General features: G+C 42.4%; 1 protein-coding gene across 1 annotated transcript; it reads left to right on the forward strand.

Annotated features, from left to right (window-relative positions):
* Window positions 1-390: 390 nt before the first annotated feature.
* LOC128661373 (oocyte zinc finger protein XlCOF6-like) lies at window positions 391-10,650 on the forward strand. The gene is made up of 2 exons (XM_053715635.1): window positions 391-406; window positions 9,414-10,650. The coding sequence occupies exons 1-2, from the start codon at window positions 391-393 to the stop codon at window positions 10,598-10,600; spliced, it is 1,203 nt and encodes a 400-aa protein (XP_053571610.1). The 3' UTR covers window positions 10,601-10,650.
* Window positions 10,651-13,411: the final 2,761 nt, after the last annotated feature.

A 13,411-nucleotide genomic window follows, 5' to 3' on the forward strand; every position in this document is an offset into this window, starting at 1 on the left:
GCTCAGTTAGCAAGGGGTGGTAATTTGTGTTTTTAATTTGGGGAATATCACTTGATAATTTAATTCCTAAATGTGTTATATGGTTTTATTTTGCTATAAAATTTTATTTATAGTGTAAGTATTTAAGTAGGTCTACCCTCTAGTAAAGATTTCGGTTTTGTTATGATTCGATTTGTAATAAGAGAGGTTACTAAATGTCTCAAGGATCTCTAGCAATCTAGGTATAATCTGTAGTGGCTTGGTGGAGAAGATCGTTGTGTCGTCGGCAAACAGTGCAATCTTATGTATCGTGCCATGCAATGTGATTCCCTCAACCTTGTTGTCACTCTTGATTTGTGCTGCTAAGGGCTCTATCGCTAAAGCAAATAGCAAGGGAGACAAGGGACAGCCATGCCGAGTACCGTTGGTAATAGGAATATTTTTAATGTGCTGCCCAACACTGTGGGAATTACCCCCTGCACTGTGCTAGGTTCTTTGCTATGTCTCATGGCATCAGAACAAGGCTCCCATTGGAGCCTATGGAAGCTCGCTCTCGTGAGCACAAGGCTTCCAGGCAATGTGAACAGGAGGTTGCGTTCGCATTGCACCTAATTTGTAATTTGCGTATGCTGGTATTACTCACAAAAGCGCAAATTTGCATTCCACTCATTATCTAAGACAAAGTTGGATGCCTAGGATTCTACTTCATTAGATTAGTGGAATTGGGATGACTCTGCTGAGGAGGGTTGAGCTGTCATTGTAAAGGGAGCATTGTATTTGTAATGTTACGTGTATGTGACTTTATATGTGTGTTTATATTTGTGTGTGTGACTGTGTATGCTTATATCTGTGTGTATGTGTGCTTATATTTGTATGTGTGTAAGCATGTGTGTGTATGTGCATGTGTTTTTGTACATATGCGTATCTTTGTATATGTGCATGTGTGTGTATATATATATATATATATATATATATATATATATATATATATATATATATATATATATATACAGGGAGTGCAGAATTATTAGGCAAATTAGTATTTTGACCACATCATCCTCTTTATGCATGTTGTCTTACTCCAAGCTGTATAGGCTCGAAAGTATCTACCAATTAAGCATATTAGGTGATGTGCATCTCTGTAATGAGAAGGGGTGTGGTCTAATGACATCAACACCCTATATCAGGTGTGCATAATTATTAGGCAACTTCCTTTCCTTTGGCAAAATGGGTCAAAAGAAGGACTTGACAGGCTCAGAAAAGTCAAAAATAGTGAGATATCTTGCAGAGGGATGCAGCACTCTTAAAATTGCAAAGCTTCTGAAGCGTGATCATCGAACAATCAAGCGTTTCATTCAAAATAGTCAACAGGGTCGCAAGAAGCGTGTGGAAAAACCAAGGCGCAAAATAACTGCCCATGAACTGAGAAAAGTCAAGCGTGCAGCTGCCAAGATGCCACTTGCCACCAGTTTGGCCATATTTCAGAGCTGAACATCACTGGAGTGCCCAAAAGCACAAGGTGTGCAATACTCAGAGACATGGTCAAGGTAAGAAAGGCTGAAAGACGACCACCACTGAACAAGACACACAAGCTAAAACGTCAAGACTGGGCCAAGAAATATCTCAAGACTGATTTTTCTAAGGTTTTATGGACTGATGAAATGAGAGTGAGTCTTGATGGGCCAGATGGATGGGCCCGTGGCTGGATTGGTAAAGGGCAGAGAGCTCCAGTCCGACTCAGACGCCAGCAAGGTGGAGGTGGAGTACTGGTTTGGGCTGGTATCATCAAAGATGAGCTTGTGGGGCCTTTTCGGGTTGAGGATGGAGTCAAGCTCAACTCCCAGTCCTACTGCCAGTTTCTGGAAGACACCTTCTTCAAGCAGTGGTACAGGAAGAAGTCTGCATCCTTCAAGAAAAACATGATTTTCATGCAGGACAATGCTCCATCACACGCGTCCAAGTACTCCACAGCGTGGCTGGCAAGAAAGGGTATAAAAGAAGAAAATCTAATGACATGGCCTCCTTGTTCACCTGATCTGAACCCCATTGAGAACCTGTGGTCCATCATCAAATGTGAGATTTACAAGGAGGGAAAACAGTACACCTCTCTGAACAGTGTCTGGGAGGCTGTGGTTGCTGCTGCACGCAATGTTGATGGTGAACAGATCAAAACACTGACGGAATCCATAGATGGCAGGCTTTTGAGTGTCCTTGCAAAGAAAGGTGGCTATATTGGTCACTGATTTGTTTTTGTTTTGTTTTTGAATGTCAGAAATGTATATTTGTGAATGTTGAGATGTTATATTGGTTTCATAATTGAAATGGGTATATATTTGTTTTTTGTTAAGTTGCCTAATAATTATGCACAGTAATAGTCACCTGCACACACATATATCCCCCTAAAATAGCTATAACTAAAAACAAACTAAAAACTACTTCCAAAATTATTCAGCTTTGATATTAATGAGTTTTTTGGGTTCATTGAGAACATGGTTGTTGTTCAATAATAAAATTAATCCTCAAAAATACAACTTGCCTAATAATTCTGCACTCCCTGTATATATATATATATATATATATATACACACACACACACACACAGTCAAAATGAAAGGACCACTCAATGCAGTAGAACTGCATAATTAACAAGTGCACAATAAAACGACAAGTACACCTACTCTGAATTTCAAATAAGCAGTAGAGTTTTTTTCGGACAAATGTATTTTTTCTCCCATTTTCCGGCCCCCTATCATGTGACAGACATCAACCAATCACAGACTTGTAAATGTATAGCCTGTGAGCTTGTGCACATGCTCTGTAGTATTTTTTTCCCTAGAAGGTGTATATAAAAATATTGTGCAAAATTTTATAATGGAAGTAAAGTGTCTATAAACTGCAGGTTCTTTCTGAATCATAAAAGTTTATTTTGATTTGAGTGTCCCTTTAAACATGCATGATTCAGATAGAGCATTTCTTTTTAGGACACTTTAAATTAATTTCTTTTGGATGTGCTTTGTTTTCTTTGTTTAAAAAGAATATGCACATATCCTACACTAGTGGGAGCTCACTGCTGATTGGTGCCTGCACACATTTATCTCTTGTGATTGGCTAACTAGATGTGTTCAGCTAGCTCCCAGTAGTGTATTGCTGCTCCTATATATATATCTCATATGCATCTAATAACTTGTTGATATTTTTTATATATATATATATATATATATATATATATATTTATTGATTACAATCAGAACTCTGATGAACTTACATTAATACTTTTTTAGCTGAAAATCTTTAACATCAGAAGTTCAGCTCATCAAAACAATTTTTGCCTTCTTATAACTTGGATTGACAGTTTTCTAAAATAATAAAATAAAAAATACCAGGAAAAAAAAATACATTAATACTTGTAGCTGAAAATCTTTAACATCAGAAGTTCAGCTCCTCAACACAATTTGTACCTTCTTATTCATAGCTATAACTTAAATTAACAATTTTCTAATACAAAAAACAAACAAACTTTATTACAGGAAAAAATTTGTTTAGTTCCCCCCCCTCCTAGAAACCCGAGCCCCAAGTCATGCGGCACTACTCAGAGTCTGTAAGTTAAGGGAATTAGATTAAAGATTTTATAGCTATTAGTATAATTCACTCTATCGTGAGATCCATGATTTTTTTTAAGAGTAAAGGAAGATTCTGCAGTGCGTATAGTAGTTGTGGAAAGATAATTGTTTTGATAAGACTAACTCTTGCTGATATTGACAGCAGAAAAGCTGTCCATATTTCTAGGTTTGTCTTGATCTTTTGAAAGAGTATTTGGTAATTTAGATTATACCAATTCTGCGTATTTTTATGCAGATGTAAACCTAGGTATGTAAGTGAGTCTACAACTTTAAATGGAAGTTGAAGTATACTGGATCTAGTCTTTTGTACCCACATAAGTTCACTTTTATTATAATTTATTTTATATCCTGAGAAAGTGCTGAAAATATTTAAACATGTTAAAATTAAAGGTATTACTTGGGAGGTATTGTAAAGAAAGATTAGCAGGTCATTTGCATATAATAGGATTTTTAGTGTTGGTGTAACCATAGGAATCCCTTACGCATACCTGTTTTAACCAAATAGCCAAAGGTTCAAGAGCGATATTAAAAAGTATAGGGGAGAGTGGACAACCCTGTCTAGTACATTTTTTAAATTATATTAATCAAGAGAAAGGATATCGGTTTTCTATATAGATTGTGAATAAAGTGAACAAAATGATTTTTAAATCCACATTTTTCAAGTGCTTTGAACAAATGCTCCCATTCAATGGGAATCAAAGGCCTTCTCAGCATTAAGTGTTAGTAAGGCTGTATCATGTTTTAATTGCTTCCCTTTAATATTCTCTATGTTCCACATATAGTCTAAGAAAGTTGTAACTTTGCAAATATTATATATATGCCATGTTAATATTATACATCTGTTTGCAACTAAGTTCTGTTAAGATAAAAATTTCCATCAATAAAAACATAATATAATGCTGTATCCTGAGATATTTTAGGACACAACAGAAAATCTCTCACATTTAAATAAACCGTTTGTTTCCTCCTTACTTATCCATATGATAATCACACCCTGAGTGGGAGGCAGGGACTCTGTATTCATGTGACACCAGAGGGGACAATAGACACTTATATGAGAACAAAAGTCCGGGTGTGACCCTCTCCCAACTGACAAGTTGTACTCATGTGACTCACACAGAGAAAGGTGACACTCCCACATTAGTATAAATATCTGTGTAACATTCAGTGATATCACAGGAGGAACCAGAGAAACTTCATACTTGCAGAGCTTCTGCTAAACGGTAATATGCAAAACCTGACATAAATTTTTATTAACAGCCTCACACTGTTGTGTTTTATATAATGACTAGTCCTAAAGCCTGTTTATACGGGCCATTTTTTGCAGTACAGCGGTCCCACTCTTTGCTCTCTCTCCCTCCCCCTCTCTTTTGCTCTCCCCCCCTCTCTTTTGATCTCTCCCCTCCTCTCTTTTGATCCCTCTCTCCCTCTCTCTTTTGTGCTCTCTTTCACTCCACCTCTCTTTTGCTCTCTCTCTCTCCCCTCTCTCTTTTGCTCTCTCTCCCCTTTCTTTAGCTCTTTCCCCTCTCTTTTGGTCCCTCTCTCCCCCCTCTCTTTTTTCTCTCTCCCCCCCCCTCGCTTTTGCTCTTCCCCCACCCCTTCTCTTTTGCTTTCTCTCCCCCTCTCTCTTTTGCTCTCTCTCCCCCTCTCTTTGGCCTTCTCTCTCTCCCCCCTCTCTTTTGCGCTCTCTCCCCCTCTCTTTTGTGCTCTCTCTCTCCCCCCTCTCTTTTGCGCTCTCTCTCTCCCCCCTCTCTTTGATGCTGTCTCTCTCCCCCCCCCTCTATTGCTCTCCCCCCCTCTCTATTGCTCTCTCCCCCTCTCTATTGCTCTCTCTCCCCCCTCTCTATTGCTCTCTCTCCCCCTCTCTATTGCTCTCTCTCCCCCTCTCTATTGCTCTCTCCCCCTCTCTATTGCTCTCTCTCCCCCTCTCTACTGCTCTCTCTCCCCCTCTCTATTGCTCTCTCTCCCCCCTCTCTATTGCTCTCTCTCCCCGTCTCTATTGCTCTGTCTCCCCCTCTCTATTGCTCTCTCTCCCCCCTCTCTATTGCTCTCTCTCCCCCCTCTCTATTGCTCTCTCTTCCCCCTCTCTATTGCTCTCTCTCCCCCCTCTCTATTGCTCTCTCTCCCCCCTCTCTATTGCTCTCTCTCCCCCCTCTCTATTGCTCTCTCTTCCCCTCTCTATTGCTCTCTCTCCCTCTCTTTTGCTCTCTCTCCCCCTCTCTTTTGCTCTCTCTTTCCCCTCTCTTTCGCTCTCTCTTTCCCCTCTCTTTAGCTCTTTCCCATATCTTCTTGTCTCTCCCCCTCTCTTTCTATCTCCCTCCCCTCTCTCGTGCCGGCCCCGCCCTGCCAAGTCCGGTCACGCCACTTCCGGCCAAGCCAACTTTCGCCGCACCATGCTGCAAACAGCAGATCAGGTAAAGGCCAGGTGTGTTTGTCCTCACACTGTCTCTACTGTGCATGACAGCTTCGGACAAAAACACTTGGCCTTTTATATTATAGGACTAGTCCTAAAGCCCGTTTACATGGGCCATTTTTTGCAGTACAGCGGTCCCACCCCTTGCTCTCTCTCTATCCCCCCTCTCTTTTGCTCTCTCTTTCTCCCCTCTCTTTTGCTCTCTCTTTCTCCCCTCTCTTTTGCGCTCTCTCTCTCTCCCCCCTCTCTTTTGTTCTCTCTCTCCCCCCTCTCTTTTGCACTCTCTCTCCCCCCTCTTTTGCTCTCTCTCTCCCCCCTCTCTTTTGCTAGCTCTCTCCCCCCTCTCTTTTGCTAGCTCTCTCCCCCCTCTCTTTTGCTAGCTCTCTCCCCCCTCTCTTTTGCTAGCTCTCTCCCCCCTCTCTTTTGCTAGCTCTCTTCCCCCCTCTCTTTTGCTCGCTCTCTCCCCTCAGTCTTTTGCTGGCTCTCTCCCCCCTCTCTTTTGCTGTCTCTCTCTCCCTCTCTCTTTTGCTGTCTCTCTCCCCCTCTCTCTTTTTCTGTATCTCTTCCCCTCTTTCTTTTGCTTTCTCTCTCCCCTTCTCTTTTGCTTTCTCTCTCCCCTTCTCTTTTGCTGTCTCTCTCTCCCCCTCTCTTTTGCTGTCTCTCTCCCCCTCTCTCTTTTGCTGTCTCTCTCTCCCTCTCTCTTTTGCTGTCTCTCTCCCCCTCTCTCTTTTGCTGTCTCTCTCCCCCTCTGTCTTTTGCTGTCTCTCTTCCCCCCTCTCTTTTGCTGTCTCTCTCTCCCTTCTCTTTTGCTGTCTCTCTCCCCCCTCTCTCTCCCCCCTCTCTTTTGCTGTCTCTCTCCCCCTCTCTCTTTTGCTGGCTCTCTTCCCCCCTCTCTTTTGCTGTCTCTCTCTCCCTTCTCTTTTGCTGTCTCTCTCCCCCCTCTCTCTCCCACCTCTCTTTTGCTGTCTCTCTCCCCCTCTCTCTTTTGCTGTCTCTCTCCCCCTCTCTCTTTTGCTGTATCTCTTCCCCTCTTTCTTTTGCTTTCTCTCTCCCCCTCTCTTTTGCTGTCTCTCTCCCCTTCTCTTTCTCCCCTTCTCTTTTGCTGTCTCTCTCTCCCCCTCTCTTTTGCTGTCTCTCTCTCCCCTCTCTTTTGCTGTCTCTCTCCCCTTCTCTTTCTCCCCTTCTCTTTTGCTGTCTCTCTCTCCCCCTCTCTTTTGCTGTCTCTCTCTCCCCTCTTTTGCTGTCTCTCTCCCCCTCTCTTTTGCTGTCTCTCTCTTCCTCTCTCTTTTGCTGTCTCTCTCCCCCTCTCTCTTTTGAAGTCTCTTTCCCCCTCTCTTTTGAAGTCTCTCTCCCCCTCTCTCTTTTGCTGTCTCTCTCCCCCTGTGTCTTTTGCTGTGTCTCTCTCCCCCTCTGTCTTTTGCTGTCTCTCTCCCCCTCTGTCTTTTGCTGTCTCTCTCCCCCTCTGTCTTTTGCTGTCTCTCTCCCCCTCTGTCTTTTGCTGTCTCTCTCCCCCTCTCTCTATCCCCCCTCTTCTGCTCTCTCTATCCCCCCTCTCTGTCTCTAGACTCTTAGCAGCTGTAGCCGGCCCAACCCACATCACGCTCAGCCACGCCCATGTCACGCCCGTCCAACCATGCCCATGTTGTGCCCGGCCACGCCCACTCCATCACGCCAGGTTAGTTGGAAGGCCAGGTGTGTTTGTCCTCGCGCGCAGTCTCTACTGCGCATGACAGCTTCGGACAAACACACTTGGCCTTTTATTATATAGGATGAGAAAATATTGTTATGTATTTTGTTATGATAAAGATAAATGATTTTACTTCATATAAGAAACTGAGTTTATGTAAAACAAAAACTCAACTGTACTTATTTAATTTGTTTTCTATATGTTTCATGCTGTGCTGATGAATTTATTGTTAGTTCTTTGATTCAAAAAGCTAATTTAATACTTAATGATTTATAGCAGTTTTCGAGCTTGAGGAGGTCTGTCCAATACTACATTTGTGGGGGTTGCTTTGCTCCTGTTATCCAATGAGCAACAGATTTTTAAGTATCAGCCAATTAGTATCCTGTATTTCCCTATAGGTTTATAATTAACTGTAGAGCCCAGATAAACCATTTTCATTTAATATTAGTGTGAAGCTGCTATTTGCTCCAGTAATAAATATCACTCAGCTTATGGCCCTGTTGTATCAGTCTCATCACATTTACTGATCTAATCATAAATATCTTGTGATCTGCATATTATTTTATTTCTAATGAGGTTATTTTATAATACATTTCTTATTTCTATTAGCTGCACCTGTTTATCATCAGAACGTTTATCCCACTGATCTGTGACTGATTCTTGTTGTTAGTAAAGACCTTAGTGAGTGTATTCTGCACCTTCAGCTGCTGCTGTTTATGTCACATGATCACAGACTTAAAGGGACAGTGTCCTGTAAATTTGGTTTTCACTTAAAAGAACAAGAGCTCCAAATGTTTTTCATCATTTAAATAAATAATACAATTTTAAACAACTTTCCAATTTACTTCTATTATGATATTTGCTTAATTCGCTAGATATCTTTTATTGAAGCAGCAGCAATGCACTCCTGGGAGCTAGCTGAGCACAAAAAGTGAGCCAATGGCAAGAGGCTTGTATGTAGTGCCACTAATCAGCAGCTTGCGCACCATAGTGCATTATATGCTTTGTCACAAAGGTCCCCAAGGGAATAAAGCAGATTTGATAATAGAAGTAAATTAGAAAGTTGTTTTAATTTGAATAATAAAAGTGTAATTGTGACTTTGCTGTCCCTTTAATGTGTTTTTAATGACTTGTTTTACCGGTGTATAAAATAGTATAAAGTGTATGGGAAATTTCACCTTTAGCTTTAGTTTTTATGTAAAATAACTGTTTGCTGTTTGTAATTTATTTTCATTATTAAATTGTACACAGCCTTTTAAATGACCTGAGGCAGCGGCCCCTACTTAGCATATGCAGGCGTTCACATTATATAAAAATATGAGTCTGTTATTGGCTGATAGCTGTCACATGGTACAGGAGCAGAACTACATTTATCAGAAAACAATCTATTGCTCTTTTTAAATTAATAGTAAATGTTATTGCATTGTGTTTTTATTATGCATCTGTTGTTTTATAATTCTATATGTTATGGTCCTTTTTAAATGGACTGAACTTGTTGAAAAAACATCTCATCATATTATCACTCTATGTAAACACAAACACTTCCTTTTCTTTTCTATATCTAAGATAGCAATTGAAATGAACATTTTAGTGCCCCTCTCTCATACCCAATTGCAGTGTGATTTAAGACAGCACAGTATTGACCAAGAGAAGTTAAAGGATGGGGGGTGGAGCACATGACAAATACAAAATGTCTGACAGTGAGAATAAGTAGGAAGTACAACATGTACTCAGTGTGGAAAAAGTTTTGCACACATGAGTAGTCTGAAAATTCATGAAAGGATTCACACAGGAGAAAAGCCTTTCACATGTACAGAGTGTGGAAAAAGTTTTACACGAATGTATAGTCTGAAAACTCATGAAAGGATTCACACTGGAGAAACGCCTTTCACATGTACAGAGTGTGGAAAATGTTTTACAGAAAATAGTAGTCTGAGAAAACATGAAATGATTCACACAGGAGAAAAGCCTTTCACATGTACAGGGTGTGGAAAAATGTTTGCACAAATGGATAGTCTGAAAATTCATGAAAGGATTCACACAGGAGAAAAGCCTTTCACATGTACAGAGTGTGGAAAAAGTTTTATAGGAAACAGTAGTCTGAGAAAACATGAAAGGATTCACAGAGAAAAGCCTTTCACATGTACAGAGTGTGGAAAAAGTTTTACAGGAAAGAGTGATCTGAATAAACATGAAAGGATTCACACAGGAGAAAAGCCTTTCACATGTACAGAGTGTGGAAAAAGTTTTGCACAAATGGATAGTCTGAAAATTCATGAAAGGATTCACACAGGAGAAAAGCCTTTCACATGTACAGAGTGTGGAAAAAGTTTTATAGGAAACAGTAGTCTGAGAAAACATGAAAGGATTTACAGAGAAAAGCCTTTCACATGTACAGAGTGTGGAAAAAGTTTTACACGGATGGATCGTCTGAAAACTCATGAAAGGATTCACACAGGAGAAAAGCCTTTCACATGTACAGAGTGTGGAAAAAGTTTTACAGGAAAGAGTGATCTGAATAAACATGAAAGGATTCACACAGGAGAAAAGCCTTTCACTTGTACAGAGTGTGGAAAAAGTTTTACAGGAAAGAGTGATCTGAATAAACATGAAAGGATTCACACAGGAGAAAAGCCTTTCACTTGTACAGAGTGTGGAAAAAGTTTTACACAGCTGGGTAGTCTGAAAACTCATGAAAGGATTCACACAGGGGAAAAGCCTTACACATGTACAGAGTGTGGAAAAAGTTTTACAGAAAATAGTAGTCTGAGAAAACATGAAAGGAGTCACACAGGGGAAAAGCCTTACACATGTACAGAGTGTGGAAAACGTTTTACAGAAATGATTCATCTGAAAAAGCATGAAAGGATTCACAAGGGAAGAAACCTTTCACATGTTTAGACAGTGGAAAAAGTTTTTTTATTGAAATCCAGGATCACAAAACACCAAATATTTACACACAAATAAACTTTACAAACTCTCTAAATAGAAGCATGAAAAGGATGACATTGTAAATAATACTTTCTAAATCCCAGTTATAAAACCCTCAGATTGGAAGTGCTCTCCTTTGTTCCTCTATATATGTGCACCTCAGTTTCTCTCATATCAATGTGATAGAATACAAACACCACACAGGAATATACAGATTTGTCCTCATACTGACCAGTTTACACAACCATTCACCACCAAAGCACCCCAGTGTTGTTTATTAATATGTCAGTGTTAGGAGTTGTACGTTTAGTTCACATAGGGGAGAAAATAGTTACATTGACAGAATAAAGCAGTTTTTATATGAATAGAGCTTTAGAAACTTAAATAATCAAGATCAGTCTCAAATGATTGACATCTGGGAGATAAATTTAATGTGCACATCATGTGGATAAACCTTTTCTTATAGCAATAGATGCTTAGCATTGTACATGTTATATACCAGAGGAATTACTGAGGGGAAACTGATTTTATTTTATGAGACACTATCAGTAACATCTGTGATCATAATCAGTTTAATTTAAATGGCTACTATAACTAAAGGAGAACATTCTATATTTGATAAATCCCTTTGTATCAAGAGCACAAGTCTATCTATCTACTGGGTTCTTGTAAAGCGCGGCAATTCACCCGTAAGGGTCTCAAGGCGCTGAGGGTTGCAGTTCAGTCGAAGAGCCAGGTCTTGAGGTCCTTTCTGAACTTAGTTAGGGCGGTAGCTTGTCTAAGGTGCAACGGGAGGGTGTTCCAAGTCTTGGCAGCCAGGTGAGAGAAGGATCTGCCTCCCGCTGTGTTTTCCTGATGCGGGGAATGACAGCGAGTGCTTGGTCGGCCGATTGAAGTTGTCTGGCAGGGGTGTAGAAGGTAACGCGGTGGTTCAAGTATTCGGGACCGATGTTGTGGAGGGCCTTGAATGCGTGGGTGAGAAGCTTGAAGGTTATTCTTTTGTTGATGGGGAGCCAGTGCAGGTCCCGCAGGTATTTGGTGATGTGGCATTGACGAGGGATGTCAAGGATTAGTCTGGCCGAGGAGTTCTGGATGTGCTGTAGTCTCTTTTGGAGCTTGATGGTGGTGCCGGCATAGAGTGCGTTACCATAGTCCACGAGGGCGTGAGTTACAGTCTTCCTGGTCTCGGTTGGGATCCATGAGTCCAGGATGACGCCTAGATTTCGTGCATGGTCAGTGGGGGTTGCAGGGTGTCCGAGAGCTATGGGCCAACAGGAGTTATTCCAAGCGGATGTGGTGGGACTGAGGAGGAGGACTTCGGTCTGGTCTGCGTTCAGCTTTAGGCAGTTGTAGTTCATCCAGATGGCGACTGCTGTCAGCCCTTTGTGGACGTTTCTCTTGGCGGTGGTGGGGTCACTGGTGAGTGAGATGATTAGCTGGGTGTCGTCGGCGTAGGAGACGATGTTGAGGTTGTGTCGTCGGGCAATGGCGGAGAGAGGGGCCATGTAGATGTTGTAATAGGGTGGGACTCAGAGAAGAGCCTTGGGGTACACCACAGCTGATTTCTGTGGGCTTGGAGGTGAAGGGTGAGAGTCTAACTTTCTGGGTTCTGCCGCTGAGGAAGGAGGTGATCCATTCCAGGGCTCTGTCGCGTATGCCGGCATCGTGTAGTCGGTTGCAGAGGGTGAGGTGGGAGACAGTGTCGAATGCTGCTGAGAGGTCTAGGAGAATGAGCGCGGCGGTATCTCCTTGGTCGAGTAGGGCGAGGATGTCATCTGTGGCAGCGAGGAGGGCGGTCTTGGTGCTGTGGTTGCTCCTGAAAATTGGGAGGGGTCCAGGGTGTGGTTGGCTTCGATATAGTCAACGATTTACGTGTTGATGGACTTCTCGATGACTTTGGCCACAAAGAGATTGGGCAGTAGTTCTACGGATCATTGGGTCAGCCGTGGGTTTTTTCAGTAAGGGTTTTAATTCTGCGTGCTTCCAGTCATCCGGGAAGGTGCCGGTTTCGATGGAGCAGTTGATGGTGCTGCAGAGCTCGGGGGCGATGGTGTCACCCGCTTTGTTGAAAATGTGATGCGGGCATGGGTCCGAGGGTGCTCCGGAGTGGATCAATCTCATGATCCTGATGGTGTCCTCTGTGGTGAGGGGGCTCCAGATGGTCAGTGGGGGGTAGGCGGTGGTGTATTTGGGTGAGGTATCGGTGGGAGTAGGTGGGTAGGCAAGTTCTGGGGCGCAAAGTTGTCATAGATGTCGACGATCTTGCGGTGGAAGTACATCGCAGAGTTCCTGGGAGGGCGGGATGTCGTTGGTGTTGCTGTTGGGATTGGATAATTCCTTGATGATTGTGAACAGCTCCTTGCTGTTGGGGACATTGGCATTGATTCTATCTTGGATGGCTGTCTTCTTGGTGGTTTTGATGAGGTGGTGGTGGGTAGTGATGGCTTCTTTGTAGGCTGTTTTATTTGAGGGGGTCTTGCTGGATCTCCAGGTCCTTTCCAATCGCCTGCAGTGGCGTTTGGAGTCCTGGAGGGCAGGGGTGAACCAACTAGCCTTGTTGGTGGGTTGGCGGTTGGACGGTTTCTTGAGAGGGGCGAGGGTGTTGGCGCAGTCTGTGAGCCAGTGGTGGAGGTTGCGGGCAGAGGAGTTGGCATCTGTGGATGTAGCTGGGGGGCACTTGTTCAGGGTGGAGTGCAGTTGGTCTTCGGTGATGTTGTTCCAGTGGGTGGGTGGTGCTGCCGGAGGTGTGCGGTGGGTTTGTTGAAGGAAAAATGTATGCAA

This window comes from Bombina bombina, chromosome 5 (assembly GCF_027579735.1).
Source record: "Bombina bombina isolate aBomBom1 chromosome 5, aBomBom1.pri, whole genome shotgun sequence".
NCBI classification, from domain to species: Eukaryota; Metazoa; Chordata; class Amphibia; order Anura; family Bombinatoridae; genus Bombina; species Bombina bombina.